The 16,423-nt window shown below is 37.5% G+C and overlaps 1 protein-coding gene across 1 annotated transcript; it reads left to right on the forward strand.

Moving 5' to 3' along the window:
- The first annotated feature begins 639 nt into the window (after positions 1-639).
- Positions 640-14,500, forward strand: Gnmt (Glycine N-methyltransferase). Its single transcript, XM_089233320.1, has 5 exons — positions 640-1,152; positions 1,413-1,540; positions 4,116-4,369; positions 12,218-12,381; positions 14,051-14,500. The coding sequence occupies exons 1-5, from the start codon at positions 947-949 to the stop codon at positions 14,214-14,216; spliced, it is 918 nt and encodes a 305-aa protein (XP_089089446.1). The 5' UTR covers positions 640-946; the 3' UTR covers positions 14,217-14,500.
- The last annotated feature ends 1,923 nt before the right edge of the window (positions 14,501-16,423 follow it).

Raw genomic sequence — 16,423 nt, forward strand, 5'->3', positions numbered from 1 at the left:
AAAATCTCGGTGTCCCTTGAGATTCCATTGAAGACTGGTTTTCACTGTATACAGTGCCGTCTTAACGCATGGGCCCATCCGGGCACGGCCTTGGGGCCTCAAGAGAAAAGGGGCCTCACAAAAATGAGATTTGGTTGAAATTTTCTAGAATTTACCTGGTAGGGCCTCAGAAAAACTACTTGGCCCTGACTGTATATACTTTTATATTGGGTATTTTGGATATATTTGATATCCGTATTTTTTATGGGCAAATTTTTTCAGCCACCTCGTTGGGTAATTTGCTTGTTGTAGCCCTTTTATTTGAATAAATGTTATGAATACAATTCATATGATATATATACTGTATTTTGATCCGTAGTTACAACAATGAACTCAAATGTGAAGGATGTTTTTCACCTGCGATATGAAACTCGCCATCAGTTCTAAGAAACTGAGATAAACACTTGAGATTCTTTTCAAATTACATTATTCGATGATAAAGTTCGGACACATCGCGATTTTGAAATGTTTTTATCTAGGATTAAACCGAAGCAAGAGATTGTTTGCTGACGCACTTGATCCTCGAGACAAGATCAATATTTTTTTATTTTCAATTGGCTCCCTTTTTCAGTATAAATAAAATTTTATTGTTTCAAGGTCATTGTCATTTCTACTGATAATCGCAACGTTGAAAAAACGTCAAATTAACATTTTAGGATTGCACCCGTCCCCCTTAGAATTCACAGATTAAGTGTTTTCTTTCTTTTATTTTTTGTTAACTTCCTTATCAATCTTTGCTTAAGCAACGCGTGTACTAATCTTGAAATGCGGGGCCCATGTGTGTACATAAATATGGTGCTTTCACCTGCTCGATCATACATTGATATTCATCGGAAGAACAGTTGCGAGAACGTGAATTTTAAGAGGGTAATAGTCGAGCTCATTAGGGCCATTTAGAACCAATAAGATGGTCGACTCGGTGTTTAGGCCGCGATCACTCGGTGTAGCTACCGAGGGCCTGCCTGATCAGTATGCTGATGGAAAAGCCGCAAAAGTTTGGGAAGTCTACATAGGAGAAAAGAACGATAGAACCAAATACTACCGTGATTTCATAAGAGATGTGCTGCTTAGTCACAATTGTCAACATGTTCTGGATGTTGCCTGTGGTACTGGGTAAGTTTGCAGATTCAATTTAACTTTTTGTGATTCTTATGAATTGACTCTTCTCTGCTGAGCAGCAAAAACGATTGTACAGAAAAAACTTGCTTGTTTTTTCAAACGACATCATATTTTGAAGTTTAGCGACAGAAAATTCTAAATACTCAAATAGCGATATAACATTTGGAAATGAATGATTACTAAACTTATTAATTTCGTAATTAATTATAGAAATTAATGAATATAAAGTTTTATACTAACATTTATTGATCTAGCATCGATTCGATAATGCTGTTGGAGGAAGGTTTCGAAGTGATGAGCGTCGATGCCAGTGACAAAATGTTAAAGTATGCACTGAAGAAAAGGTGGAACAGAAGAAAAGAGTCTCGTTTCGATAAGTGGGGTGAGATTTTACTATGATAAATTTACATATATAACTAGATTCTTTTAAAATGTTTTCATTAAGTAGATGATTTTATATAATGGTGTTTCTGTTTCCTCCTTAAAATTTGCCTAACCTCTCTATTGCCTGGATACCTTCACCCCCTACTTCAGGTCTCCCTACCAGGCATCAAAGGGATTTGATAACCCGTTACAAGTCACGAAATGGAATGATTCTTGAATAATTTCCGGCTTTATTTACTTACAGCATGCATTTCGAACCCCTGCTCAACGGTCGGTCACCTCTCTTTTGCGGACGGATTTTTTCGTCATGAAACAACGCTGTAAGTCTGAAAACGATTTGAACGGGAAAACTCGATGATTTGTGAAGTTGGGAACCACGAAGCAAGTCGTACTAAGCGGGATCCATTTTATATATGTGCATTACGTAATGGGTGAATAGTGATTATAATTCATCATTATTTTAGTTTAGCAGTAGGCCTACATTTTTCCTTCTTTTAATAAATATTCTGTAGGGTCGATGTCATTCATCGTAACAAACTAACTCAAAGCTTCATAATTAACTCAAAGGTCACTCACGGAAAAAGGCATGTAAAACTAATTTAAAGTATGAATTAAAAACAAATCGTAAGCCTAATGATGCTTTTATCTTTCATGGATAATGTAACAAAAAGGTATAAATTTATGGATACTATAAAATAATATATCAGAATAATACAGTTTTAAAAAGCCTTATTCCAAGGCCGTAGCGAGGAGGAACTTGGGGGTTTGGACCCCCCCCCCCCCCGAAATGTGAGAAAATGACCTAAAAAGTGAAAAAAATGGACAAATCTATTGTTTCTATCACTTTGGTCCCCCCCCCCTTCGGAATGAAAGTGGTCCGCCCCGAACGAAATTTCTGGCTACGGGCTTATCCGTTGTCGATTCGACTCCAGTGAGTTGAAATTATGATTTGAATGTCCAGATCATAACTCATTGCTGTTGTCAGATAAAGCAATTACAGTAGGTTATTTCCACAAAGTCCACAATTTTCCATTCAAACTGATTTAATACACTGCTCAAAACAATTAGGGGAGCACATGGTTTTAACAAAATTACGCAAAGATGTATACCGATAAGTAACATAAAATGAATCATCCATAATTTAAAGCCTAGCAGGAAACGGAAGAAGAAAACTTCATATGCAAATCAAAGTTCATGACGTCAAAAACCAGAAAAAGGAGATAAGGGCAGAAATCGGGATGTTCCAGAAACGTCTGTTTTACTGCCGTAACTGTGAAATTCGATTGCGCAGTATTTTTTTTTGAGACAAGGTGACTTGAGGATGTCTCAACAACTTATTAACTTATTATGAAATATAATATTGACCGAATTTCATATTTATAGCTTCAGTGGTTTCGGCTCGGCCATCATTCACCCCATACAACCACCTCATGACCCTTTTAGAGGTTGAAAAAGTAGTGAGTCTACATTACAAATAAAAAATACTGATCAAATTTCATATTGCTAGCTTCAGCGGTTTCGGCTCGGCGTGATTCTCTAACTTTTAGACCCCCCAGGTGTTGAATTTCAAAAAATATCTTCTTAACTACGTCAGGAAATGAAACTAGTCAGAACATGTCATTTTATGTACTTATACAGATGGGTACAGGCAGTGCTCACGACTAGAAAAAGGTTGAAGACCTCTGCTCTATACCATCAAAATTGGTATTTTTGAAGACTGAAAAGAAGAGACGTAAGATATACAAGATACATAACTTTTCTTCCGCCGCGCTGCAAATTACTGGCAAACCGTTGATGCTAGAGGCATACTTCTAATTAGAAAAAGTATCTAAATAACGTATGGATTTCAGATACGTCATTCATATTGCAAGGGGTTGTATAGTAATCAAAATAAAAAAAATAGCTGCTTTATACAGACACCCTGCGCTCAAAAACCCGATTAGAAAGTTGTTGCCTTGTCTCTCCCGAGGCCAAAAAAATTCACGTTTCTAAGTGCAAAATTCGCTGAAATATTTGAATTCAAAAATCGAAGAAAAGTTGGGGATGACACAATATAAATGTGGGGGAAAAAGCGTATTTTCTGTTAGTTTTTACTGTTTTTTCCTAACTTGGCTCCGATTTTTGAATTCCAATATTTTAGCAAATATTGCACTTGGAAACGTAGAATTTCTTTTGTTGGCTTCAGGAGAGACAGTGCTACAACTTTCTAACTGGGTTTTTGCGGACAAGGTGACCAAATGAATAGCTTTTTTTTATTTTAATGACTATACAGCCCCTTGCAATATGAAATGATGTATCGGAGGTCCACACGTTATTTGGATACTTCAAATGAGAATTATGCATCCTAGGATCAACGGTTCGCCAGTAATTTGAAGTGCGAGGTGCTAGTTATGGACCCTGAATATTTTTGTGGTATTGAAAAATCAAGAAAAATTTATTTAGAAATGATGAAAGATCAAATCTCGATACCTAGAATGTAAAACATCATTATCGATGTTATGATTGAATTTCCCACCAGTTTTTCCAAAAATCATTTTCAGTTTCACAGTAAAAACATGTTGTCAATTTTTCAGTTGTAGAGGAAGCGAACTGGTTGTCTTTACCTGATGACATAGTCAAGCCTGGCGAAGGATTCGATGCAGTTATATGCCTTGGCAATTCCTTCGCTCATCTACCTGATCTCAAGGGTGATATGTCCGACATTAAACTAGCCATCAAGAATTTCAGGGAGATGTTGAAACCTGGTGGTTTTTTGATTATTGATCACCGAAACTACGACTATACGCTCAAGACCGGAAAAACGCCATCCCACAATCTATACTACAATGTACGTTATTTTTATTTATTTATTTATATAACTCCCACAACAGGCATACGCCCAATTACAGTGGAGTGAAGAAAAGCATAAACATAAACAGCACGTTGCAATACAAAGAATTAATTATTAATAAGAATTAAAGGCAAAGAATAATACAAATAATAACGGCACAATAATAATAACGCAAATAAATATAATACAAATACCATATGTGTGTACAAAAAAAGGAGAAAAAAATGTCAAAAAAGCACATGAACTTCCACACCTGAGGAAGCGGAAAAGAGGAGAATTTTCCAACACGTTTGTTCGGTATGGTGGGACATACAAAAGATTTCGGTTACGAAGATTTATGCTATTACAGTGAAAACTGATTTGCGCTAAAATGTCTGGTACATCCAAGTCGAAGTGCAGAATTTTCACAAAAAAGGTGATCAATGCATTCTGACGGCGGACTTCGAGTGATTCATAGTGAAAAGGAGATCTGAGTATGTCTAGAATTCGAATATCAAAAATTTGAAACTTCTTGAAGTAAACAAAGCGCAAAAGCCTATTTTGTGCGCGTTCAATCCTCATGTTATTGTACAAGTAACACGGATTCCAGATTATGGAACAATATTCTAGAACTGATCTTACGTAAGAATTGTAAAGTCGCAGCAAGGTTTCTGTATTTTAAAAAAATTTGCTGTTGCGGATTATGAAACCGACATTCCTTGATGCTTTTGAAACAATGTTATTAGTATGCTGGTTGAAATTGAGTGTCTTATCAAAAGTGACACCTAAGTCCTTCATGTACTCTACTCTTTCGAGCGTTTGACTATCAATATTGTAATTGTACAGGATGATTTTATAACATACTCTGAAAAAACGTCCATTTGAGCTTGAATACTTTGCATTTCAAAACTCAAACGTTGCATTTGAAAATATTAGTTTGCAATTTTAGATCTACCAAAAACCTTTAGGGAACTCGGGACTGCGGTTTCGAAACATTACATATACAGGGTCCATAAGAAAGTCCTTTTGCCGCAAATTACTGGCGAACCAGTGAATATGAATGATGTATCCGAAGTTTACACGTTATTTGAGTGCTTTTTAACTTTTTCTAATTAGAAGTATGCCCCAGGATCAACGGGTCGCCTGTAATTTGCAGCAAACGGACTTCCTATGCACCCTGTATACTCCTACTGCAATAGAAAATACCCAAGTCGTTTGATAAGAGTGAGGTAAATCTCTATGAAAAGGTAGCACAGGATTGCTTTCAGATTATTACAGCTGTAAGTATTACTCTTCAAAACCTGTCACAACAAAATTTTGAGTACAAAGAGCTTTATGGTTTACTTTTATTTTTTTTGGCGTAGTTCTTATTGTAGTATCGACTCTGGAAATGGATAAGTGCGCTTTGTGCAGTGAATTTTTTAAAAATCTAAAATGAGTGAAAGAGCTACTCAGATCAAAGCTGAATTGTAATAAGTTAAGGGGGACTCTGCACCAGGGAATTTCAGGATTGACCTTTGTGGAGAGGGCACAAAAGGCTGTTGGGGGGGGGGGGACACAAAAAAATTTTCCGAGAAATTTTGAGTTACCATCCTTCAAAAAGCACTTAAATTGGCAGGCGTATAAAAGGTATTTTATTTCGATGTTTTCCCCCGAAATATTTTTTCAATTTTTGGTCGGCTTGTGATGGGGGGAGGGGGGTGTCCTGGTACCGCTGAGCACCCCTCCCTCGAAAAAATTGAAAAATTCATGGCATTGTCATGGAAGATTGCAAAGTGTAGGTGCGTTGAGATAACTGATGGGATTTCAACAGAATGTGTATGTTCAATATATTCTCCATGAGAAATTGGATATTAAGACATTTCAAAAGATAGTTTACCGATATTGGTTCATAACCCTAACATTTTCGGCGTCAATTTTTGACCGTGAGTGAAACATGGATTCAACACTATGTATCAGTCATTTTTGGGCTGTGTTCTGACTCTGCTCAAGCAAGTGGACTGTATCTGAAGAAGGCTTTGAAAACTTAAACAACTTTATTCTTATGCTATTAGAACATTACTCAAGAGAGCGACGGAAGGCCCGTGCTCTTTCTCTCGTGCTAAGGCAGCAACTCTCCTCTACTCCCACGCAGTGGGAGGGTTTTGGCGCATGGCGCAGCTTGGCGGTCTTAACACTCCCGCCGATTGAAATTACATAATTTCAATTATCAATTATACAATACATACAATACAAAATTTTTCAAAATAGAATGAATAACGCAATAAAAATTAATGCCCTGAATAAGTGAATGAAATGAATATACAATACAAATACATTAGAACATGTTATACACAAATGCAAAAATAATTCTTACTCAATAGGTAAAAAAAAACACAAATAATTCTCACACTTCTTTTCAAAATTTTGCCACTGGGCAAACGTATATTTACAACTCTTATCTTTCCTTCGTTGCCATGGAACACTTCGGTGATCCTGGCAGTACTCCATTGAGTGCTTGGTAAATTGTCAACTTTTAACAGTACAGGCTTGTTTTTTAAACAAATAAGACACTCATGTACTCATATTAGCCTCCTGCTAACTTCCTACAAAGATTTCTACCATTGATTGGCCAAAACTTTTGTCTCACATGATATAATAACGGCTGTGCACCAATATGCAAATACTTTAAATGGTAGTATCTCAATATGATCATGGTGAGAGGATGGTTAGATGGCAATAACATGGGAAATTTACTGTTGGTATTTAGATCGGAATTCTGAAGTCTTCCACCAACTCTCAAAATACCATCATCATCCAAGAAACAGTTCAAGGAAGCTAACTTGGAGTTACCCTTTAGAGCCTCTCCCCTCTTAAGCCTTTCGATTTCTTCCTTAAACTCCAACCCTTGAATGATTTTTATCAGGAGATTTTCAGAAAATTGTATTTCCTGTCTCATTAAGTTACCTGCACGTTTTTCACAAGATCTCAAATTATAGGCAAATCTTAATACAAAACTCAATATACGTAATATTGTGACGTAACTACTGTTAATTTTTAAGATATATTCAATGAGAGAACTCTTGGTAGTTAGAGTCAAAGACAAGTTAGTGTCCTTAAAATTACTGTTCGAATCTTTTTTGAGTTCTTTGGAGTACTCACTTTCAAATAGTTCGGTAACTACAGGTGGTGAGTCCTCATAAGCCAGCTCTTCTCTCATCAAGAATCTCGGTCCGGTCCACCATCTGTCACTGTGCAAAAGAGCGTCAGCACTGATGCCTCTGGTAACCAAATCGGCTGGGTTGTCTTTCCCAGGGCAGTGGAACCAACAGTTTTTTTCTGTCAAAGTTTGGATTTCGTTCACACGGTTTGCGACGAATGGTTTCCATCTTTTTACTGAACCCTTTATCCACAGCAACACGATCTGTGAATCGGAATAGAAGTAGGTCTTACATGGTCTTTTCCTTCTCACGACTTTCTCAATCTCGCAGGTCAATCTTGCCGCGAGTAGTGCTCCGAGTAACTCCAACCTCGGTAGAGAAAGGTTCTTCAGTGGCGCAACTCTGCTTTTGGAAGCAATCAGGTTCACGGAAATATGGTCCCTGAACCGGACTCTGAGGTACGCCGCTGCTCCGTAGGCTCTTAGACTGGCATCTGAAAAACAATGAATCTCTATTTCATTCGAGTCATCTTCAGAAAGATCGAGAATGACCCTCGGCACTTGTAGTTCGGATAGGCGGGGAAGTTCCGAACACCACTGAATCCATTTCTCCTTGACATCTGCTGGAAGCTCATCGTCCCATAGCAATTTTCGAAGCCACAGTTCTTGGAATAAACACTTCAGCCTAATCGTGTATGGGCTAAGAAGTCCAATGGGGTCGAAGATTCTACCTGCTGTTCGCAATAAGAAGCGTTTCGTATTTTTGTTTTGTTTCAGGAATTCCACAAGGTCCATGATATTCATGGCTAGATAATCATGAGAAGCATCCCATGACAATCCCAAAACCTTGTGCATGTTGATGCCGTCCGTATGCTGAGGATGGACGTCAAATCCCTCTTTCTCCCATAGATGAATCAGCCTAGGATCGTTAGATATCCATTTACGAAGATTCATGTTGGCACCTCTCATGATCTCTCTAGTTTCCCGAGAGACTCGCCATGCTTCTGCCACGCTGTCTTCTCCAGCCACTAGATCATCGACGTAAACACAGGTGTCGAGCACTTGAGTTGCAACTGGATAATTGTCGCGTTGTTTTTCTATGTGTGTTTTGATCGTAGCAGCAAGTAAGAATGGGCTGGCATTGACGCCGAATAATACTCTTTTGAATCGAAACTCTTGCACGTTGGCATGATCGCTGATGCACCTTGCATTGGTGAATAGAAACCTCACTGCATCTCTTTCTTTTTCTGCAAGAGAAATCTGTAGAAATGCTTTTTCGACATCTGCAAGAAACGCGATTTTGTTGAGACGAAAGTACGTCAACAAATGAAAAATGTTCGGGTTTAAGTTTACACCTGTCCAAAGGCAGTCACTCAAGGACAGTTCACCTGGTTTGTGAGAGCTTGCATCGAATACAATTCTCATTTTTGTCGTGACGCTTTCTGCTCGAAATACTGCTTGATGTGGCAAGTAATATACTGGTTTTCCATCAGTGTTTTCCGCGTCTGGTACTTTCTCTATAATCCCTTGATCTAAGTAATTGTCTAGTACTTCACGATACTGAGCAAACATAGTCGGATCGTACCGCATTCTCTTGAGAAGGCTCTGTAATCGTTTCTCTGCGACACTAAAGTTATCATTTAGCTCTATCCAATCTCTCTTCCATGGTAGGCTAACCTCATATCGTCCGTCTTTGAAACAGACTTTTGTCAAACAACTGTTTGGCATCGTCGGTTTCCCTGAATTTAGGATCATCCATTATCCCAATTGACTCCAGTTCCCAGAACTTCGCCAAACCCTTTTCAACCTCATCCCGATAACTCGTTAAATGGCAATGGAGATTGTTGTAGGTTACCGCATTCTGGAATGTCCCTGTTACTATCCAACCAAACACAGATGCTTGAAGTATGATAGGCTCATTTTTCAATTTTATTTGGTTGTTCTCCAATAACTCGTAAAATATTTCTGCACCCAGCAATGCGTCTATTTTTTGCGGAATATTGAAGTTGGGATCCGCGTAACTCAAGTTTCTAGGAAGTTCAACGCAGGTCAAATCCAAACGCTTTGACGGCGTTAAATCTGTTATCTTGGGAACAACTAAAAGATCGAGTTTTTTACTATAGTCCCCTTCGCGGTTAGCGATTAGCGTTGTTACTTTTTTCTTTATGTTCAGAATAGAGTCATTCAGTCCTGCAATAGGAACGTTTACAGTGTCTCTCCGAAGTTGTAAAGAGTCTGCCACCTCATTGCTGACAAAACTGACTTGAGAGCCGGCGTCGAGTAAAGCGCGTATTGGAAACATCCCACCAGCTGGCCTCTGAATGTAAACTATTGCTGTTGACAACAGTACGCATCCCCTTTTCTCGCTCGAATGTAAGCAATTGTCAACACTGGAAGATGCGGCACATGAGTCTGTCGTTTTCTCTTTCTTGGTCTCACAAGCCCCGATTTCTTCTCTTTCAGTGGGGGACTCATTTTGTTTCGGTTTTTGTGGTTGTGCATCCTCTCTATGGATTAACGAATGATGCTTCTTCCCACACATACGGCATCTCTTATCGCTGCCGCACTCGGCTACTCTATGGGATTCCAGACAGTTAAAACACAGTTTTTTATTTTTTACTTCGTATATTCTCTCTTCAATAGAAAGGCTATGAAAAGTTCTACACTTATAAATTGGATGATTCCCTCCGCAAATGGGGCAGGAATTTTGCTTTGCATTCGCTTTGGCTATCAGACTTTTAGGTTTTGGAAATGTATCGAATTTAGATTTTGCGTAGAAAACTCGTTGAGTATTTTCAAGCACTTGACTCCTTCTTTGCAAAAAGTCAACAAACTCTTCCCATCCGGGAAATTCCGTGTTTTTCAGCGACATTTCGTACTGCTTGCGTGACTCGCGGTCTAGCTTAGGCAAAATAGCATTAACAAGCAGTATCTCAGTTAGCTTATTCATCTCAAGGCTTACAAGTTTGAGCCCTCTGAGATGTCTCAGGATAGTATTCACCATTTTTCGAAGCTCTTTAGCTGATTCATGATGCATTTTCTCAAGGTTAAGAATAGCGTTGATATGTGTGGCAGCGATGAACCTTTTGTTCTCAAATCGCTTCTCTAATTCTCCGAAAAGCGAGTCGAAGGTATCGTCGATCGTTTCGACAAGTTTCGCTTCCCCTCTTAACGAGGCTCGAAGATAGTGAAGTTTATGAGCTTCATTCAGTGATTCATTGTCTATAATTAATGATTTGAACTCCGATTTGAATGAGCTCCACTCTTCTGGATTTCCCGAAAAACTCGGCAAAGGAATCTCCGGCAATTTCACGGTTGCAGTGAGCGACCTGATTATCTTCCGATTTGATTTTTAGTTTTGAAACTAAGCATTTTGAACGTACCTCTAATGCGTCTACGTTCGCCTCCATCTCCTCGATTTGGTCGAAGGCATCATCTAGTTGTGCGTCCGCTGGCAAGGTGGCGTATCCCTCTAAGAGTTCATCGATGCTCGTTCGAATGTCCTCAATTTTCACTAATTGTTGTAACAGCACAACATCAGTTTCTTCACTCGATTCATCGATGTTTTGTAATACCGACTGGACTCGTGTAATCCTCCTTTTGATCGCACCGCGAGTGCGGTTGAGTGTTGTCTGGTCCATCTTAATTTTAATTCTCCGGCTCGACGGACCAAAATGTTCTGACTCTGCTCAAGCAAGTGGACTGTATCTGAAGAAGGCTTTGAAAACTTAAACAACTTTATTCTTATGCTATTAGAACATTACTCAAGAGAGCGACGGAAGGCCCGTGCTCTTTCTCTCGTGCTAAGGCAGCAACTCTCCTCTACTCCCACGCAGTGGGAGGGTTTTGGCGCATGGCGCAGCTTGGCGGTCTTAACAGGCTGGTCGGACAATAATTGGAGAAAATTATGCCATTCTTCTAGGGAAACTAGAAAAAACAGCTACCCGGTTCGTCCTTGTCAGAAAACTTTCCTGACATAGGGGTACAACAAAAATGGCGACATGGCCGCAGCAAAAATTGCTACCGCAGGGAGTCCCCCATCGAGGGGTTAGCGCACCAACCTCTCGACGAGTATAAAAAACAAGCCTGCCGTTCGGAATCGGCAATAAATTGTAGGTCCCGGTCTAATTAGCCCTCGTGTGCAGAAAATGACCGTGGTGTGACAAAAATGATCAAAAAATGATCAAATGAAATGGCAGAGTGATGCACAAAATACGCCCATCTCAGTATCACCAAGCCAATTCTTCATCTCACAGATACACCATTGCAATGGCCAAATTACATGAATTAGGCTTTGCACCAATCTCTCATCCACCAAATTCTATGTATTTGCCGCCCCCCAGCGATGTTTTCTTGCTCCCAATATTGAAAGTTTCGCTTTGTGGAAAACATTCATCAAATGAAGAGGCTATTGCAGCCGTAAATGACTGTTTTTGAAGTTACATAAAATATAGGCCTAATATTTTCTGGCAGGAAATAAAGAAATTTGAAAATAATTGAAAAAAAGTGTACAGAGCTTAAGGGAGACTGTTGAAACGCAAAATAGAATTTTTCCAAAAAAAAGCTACACCCCCCTTTTCACCTTAATTATCAAACGACCCCGTACATTAGCATCTTCAATGAATTAAATATGTGGCGTGTGTTAAGAAATTGTTGAAAAAATTTAGAGTTCGTTGAAATATTCATTTAGATTTATTAATCATTATATTTTTTAATCGTTGTTCTAGAGCCGATTTGTAAAAGATATCCAGACATCAATTCTTACCGTGAGCAACCAGCCTAAGTTAGTGATGTTGGATTACGAGATGGATATCTCAGATTTAGTCGGAAAGTTCGACAATACTGACAGTGCTTATACGAAGAAAGGCCGGTATTCTGGAGATCCAGTAGCGTATGTATATATTTTTATTTTATGACATTCTTAAGAGATTAAATTTTGAGTATTTGTGAACATTAATCGTTTCTCATGTGACTCTTGACATGCTTTGAAAAATATGAAATTGAGGTTTTGAGTAAGGTTCTTATTTTACACAACCTATAAAAACCTCCCATAAGTTGGTAATTTTTAAATGAAACATTCGTAAATTATTAAAATTTTGAATATTAATTAATCTTGATATTTGCCAAAGTACATCATACATTTCTAAATGAGCAATAATATCTCGATAATGATAAAGTTTTGCAAAACAATAGTTCAAACTGATAATAATCTATCAATACTAAAACCTGGACATTTCAATACTAGAAAGTTCCGTTAAATATAAAAAAATGGATGGTTCTCTTATTTATTTCATGTCATCCTTACGCCATTTATGCAGAAAACTAGATAAAGCTTTATCTTTCTTCCAAATGGAGATATGGTGGTACTCTAGCTACAAATATTAATGTTTTAGATATACCATAATAAATTTCATGTATTTTGTCAGAAATGGAATTTTTCGGGAGATAAATCTAAAAGCAATAAATCCAATTTTTTTTGTTAAACCAAACATTGATAATATAACAATCTATTTCATTACGTATTTTTCGAAGTCAATAATTGAAGACTGAAAATGGAAGACGCAGTAAGGGCCAAATTGCAAATTGTACAGGAGAGCAAATAGTAAGTTCACTCCTCGCGGTACTTACGCTATGTTTCCAGAAGTCTGTTTTTTTTGGAGTTGACAGTTTTTTCTCGAATTTCTAGAAAAATACTGGGCAAATCGTTCTGAAATTTCGGTCACGTGGACCTTATGCTTGTACTAACAATTTCCAGTGAAAATTTAGTCCCAAGTGCATTTAGAGTACCGACAAAAAATTAAATTTAAAAAAAAGGTTTTTGATCAACTCTGTGATAAGAAACTGCAAATGATTTTTAACTTTCACAAAATAGTGTACTAACTTTATGCAATACTTGTGTGTGCATTTTCGTTATAAAGATATGTATCCATACAAAGATATGTCTTCTATAAAAATTCTAATTTTCATTGTATGTTTTTCACTTATAACATGCGGAATTTTCACAACTAATTTTTATGAAATTTAAAGAAACCTTGACACTACACAATACACCTTGTAAGAATTTAGAATGTGACAATTTATTATTCAATGAGATATAAGCATTTTTCGTGATTTTTAATCGCGCATGCACAAGAAAATATCGATCTTATTGTTTCATAATTTGGTTGCTAGATATATAGTGTAACTTATATAAAAATTCCAGTTGAATATAATGAAAATTCAGAAAGATATATGCGATATCATGAGCTGTAATTTATGTTACTGGCTGATAAGGGATTTTCCACAAATTGGTATTTCAATTATTTTATTTAATTATTCGAAAAATAAGCCCACAGCTTTATGCGAGTGAACGAAGACGTGTCTGATGCTATATAAGAGAAATGGCCAAACATAACACGTGTATGATGCCAAAATGAAGAAAGTGAACGAAATAATTAAATTTTTAATAATTTTAGTATTCTTATGATAAAATGAACATAGAAATGTGACTCTATTGGAGCCCGATTTTTTTTTATCTCTAACTTTATTTTTGTTTACCTCTTTCTTTCTCTCTCTAAAAGTCATTTCAGGTTATCATATTTTCCACATCGCTTGGAAACGTTCAAAAATGTTCTCAAAGATGTTTTCGGATCGAATGCAGATCATGTAGTTTACGGTGACTTCAAAAATCTTGATAAAGTTAAAGACCCGGCTTATTATATCCATGTGATCCAGAAAGAAGGATGAATACTGATGAATCACCAATTAAAATGAAATTGATTTCTACAAAACATGAAGTTTGGTGATTACAAGACAACAAATTTATTATCCGTTTAAAAGATACTTGTTCCCAGAAAGGTATACTGTACATGTCGCTTCAGATATGATCGTGACTTTTGCCAGCCAGAATGTGATGATGGCAAAAAAAGAAAAAGATTACTATGTAATTCAGGGTTTGAAATTGTGCGAAAATGTACAAAGAGTCGAACGTACTAGTATTTCCTGTACAATAAAGGATTTTTACATTATTACCAGTGCTTGATTTTTTTTCTCATTTTAGAATGTGGCAAAAATTTCTATCATAGTCAATATGTGAAAAATAATAACTTATGAGAATGTGGGATGCATCACTATATATGTGAGAAAGATTTCATAAAAAAATTCTAAAATTGTAGTATGAGAAAGTGCAGGAAGCAAAATACAATATTATTTACGTCGCTTAAATACTATGCGTAACACAATTTTGAGAATTGTTTCATGACTAATTTTTTTTGTTTTTTTTAATATGATCTCCACATATTCTCGAGATCCATGATTCTGTATTCGTGTTAGTATACTTTCATGCCTGAACCGGGCCAGGATTTAAACTCAGACCTTCTTACACAGCCGAAGCCTAGTTCACTAACCATTCAACTGCCACACAGGCGGCTTTTTTCAATTTCCCATAAAGTTTAATTCCCAACTTCATACTTCATCTGAATCGTACTCATGTTGCTATAACTCAAGCATATCGGATGAAGTGCTAAAAAAGAGCTAAATATGACAAAATGGGTGCAGGTGTGAGAATATGTAACTGTTAGATGACATGTATATGAATGCCAGAATTCCGCCACCGGACTTGCCCCGTTGCCGAGATCTCTTCCAGCCCAGCTGATCATGCAGGAACGTGTACAATCGGTCTATCGTAAGCCTTTATCCGTCTCACTCCCACCTCCTTTCAGATCTTGTCATCCCATGCAACATAAATTCTCTGTGTTTCATACTTATATTTGATCTGAGCATTTAACATCTGCTCAGATCGGAACACATTAGACCGTGAACTTCAAACCATCAAAGCAATTGCAAAAGACGGGGTTCAACACTAAGATCATTGATGAAATAAGTAGGAAACAGGCACGAGAGGCCACTCACAGTCATACCCTACGATCCAATACTCTCGCAAAAGATCAAACCGATTCTGAAAAAGTTTAACCTAACAACCATAGATGTGCCTACTAAAAACTTTGGTTCATATCCCCCTCCAAAGATACTATGTCACAGAATAAACAATGGGGTATTTATTACATTCCATGTGGTGATTGCTCTCTTGGTTACATAGGACAGACAAGGAGACCCATAAAATCAAGATTAAATGAGCATGCTCGCTGTGTTAAGAATCAGGAATGTGAAAAATCGACCATCGCCGCTCACTGTTGGCAAGAGGGACATAGATTTAAATTTCAGGAAATGAGAGTTTTGCACAAAAAGTCAAGTCCACAGTTGATTTAGATTTCTACGAAGTCACATATATTCAGACCTTCAAAAATAAATTAGTAAACGATAATAAACCTACATCACTGATTGCAACGCCATGGCTTAAATTCATTACGAGTGGGAATTCTAAGAAAATTTGAATAGGTGATGATCAGGTAGCTCCTCCACAAGGGTCCAATCAGGATGCAGTATTACTATCACACGCAGGCTCTCAGCTTCATTCTGACCACGACGTTTGAAGTGAACAGACGTAGTACTTTTTTCCACTGAGCAACCGAGAATTAAGATTTGGTATTAAACCCATGTGGGATACTCAGTCAGCGTGATTAGTAGTTAAACATTTTTCCTCTGAAGACACCCACTGTGTGTTGAAATGCATTAGCAGTTTTGTGGTTTGTCTGTTTGCCTTACAATACTCTTGGACAAAGTTGATCTAGTGTCTAGTGATTACTGATGTGATAAGATTGTCTTCACATTCATAATTTGTTGTGTCTGAAGCATATGATGGGGATAGTGACACAACACCTGCACCAAGAGGACAAGAAATGGGCCCCGCATAGTGTCACACTTGTGCTGAACATTTATGAAAACAGGTTTTAGGTAAAATAAACTCTCCATTTGCTATTCCAAGTGTTATGGCGAGAGCAAGCAAGTCATGGTGATTGCTATTTCTGTTTAACCAACATAAAAGACTACAATAT

This window comes from Pholcus phalangioides, unplaced genomic scaffold (assembly GCF_987345545.1).
Source record: "Pholcus phalangioides strain wild (caught in Gottingen) unplaced genomic scaffold, Ppha-v1.0 ptg000007l_1, whole genome shotgun sequence".
Classification (NCBI taxonomy): Eukaryota; Metazoa; Arthropoda; class Arachnida; order Araneae; family Pholcidae; genus Pholcus; species Pholcus phalangioides.

What these genes read in the sequence shown, in the direction of transcription:
- Gnmt (XM_089233320.1), top strand. Translation starts at nt 947, where the DNA reads ATGGTCGACTCGGTGTTTAGGCCGCGATCACTCGGTGTAGCTACCGAG. An exon ending in GATGTTGCCTGTGGTACTGG is followed by an intron (nt 1,153 to 1,412) that starts GTAAGTTTGCAG and finishes TTATTGATCTAG; the next exon opens with CATCGATTCGATAATGCTGT. An exon ending in CCCACAATCTATACTACAAT is followed by an intron (nt 4,370 to 12,217) that starts GTACGTTATTTT and finishes TCGTTGTTCTAG; the next exon opens with AGCCGATTTGTAAAAGATAT.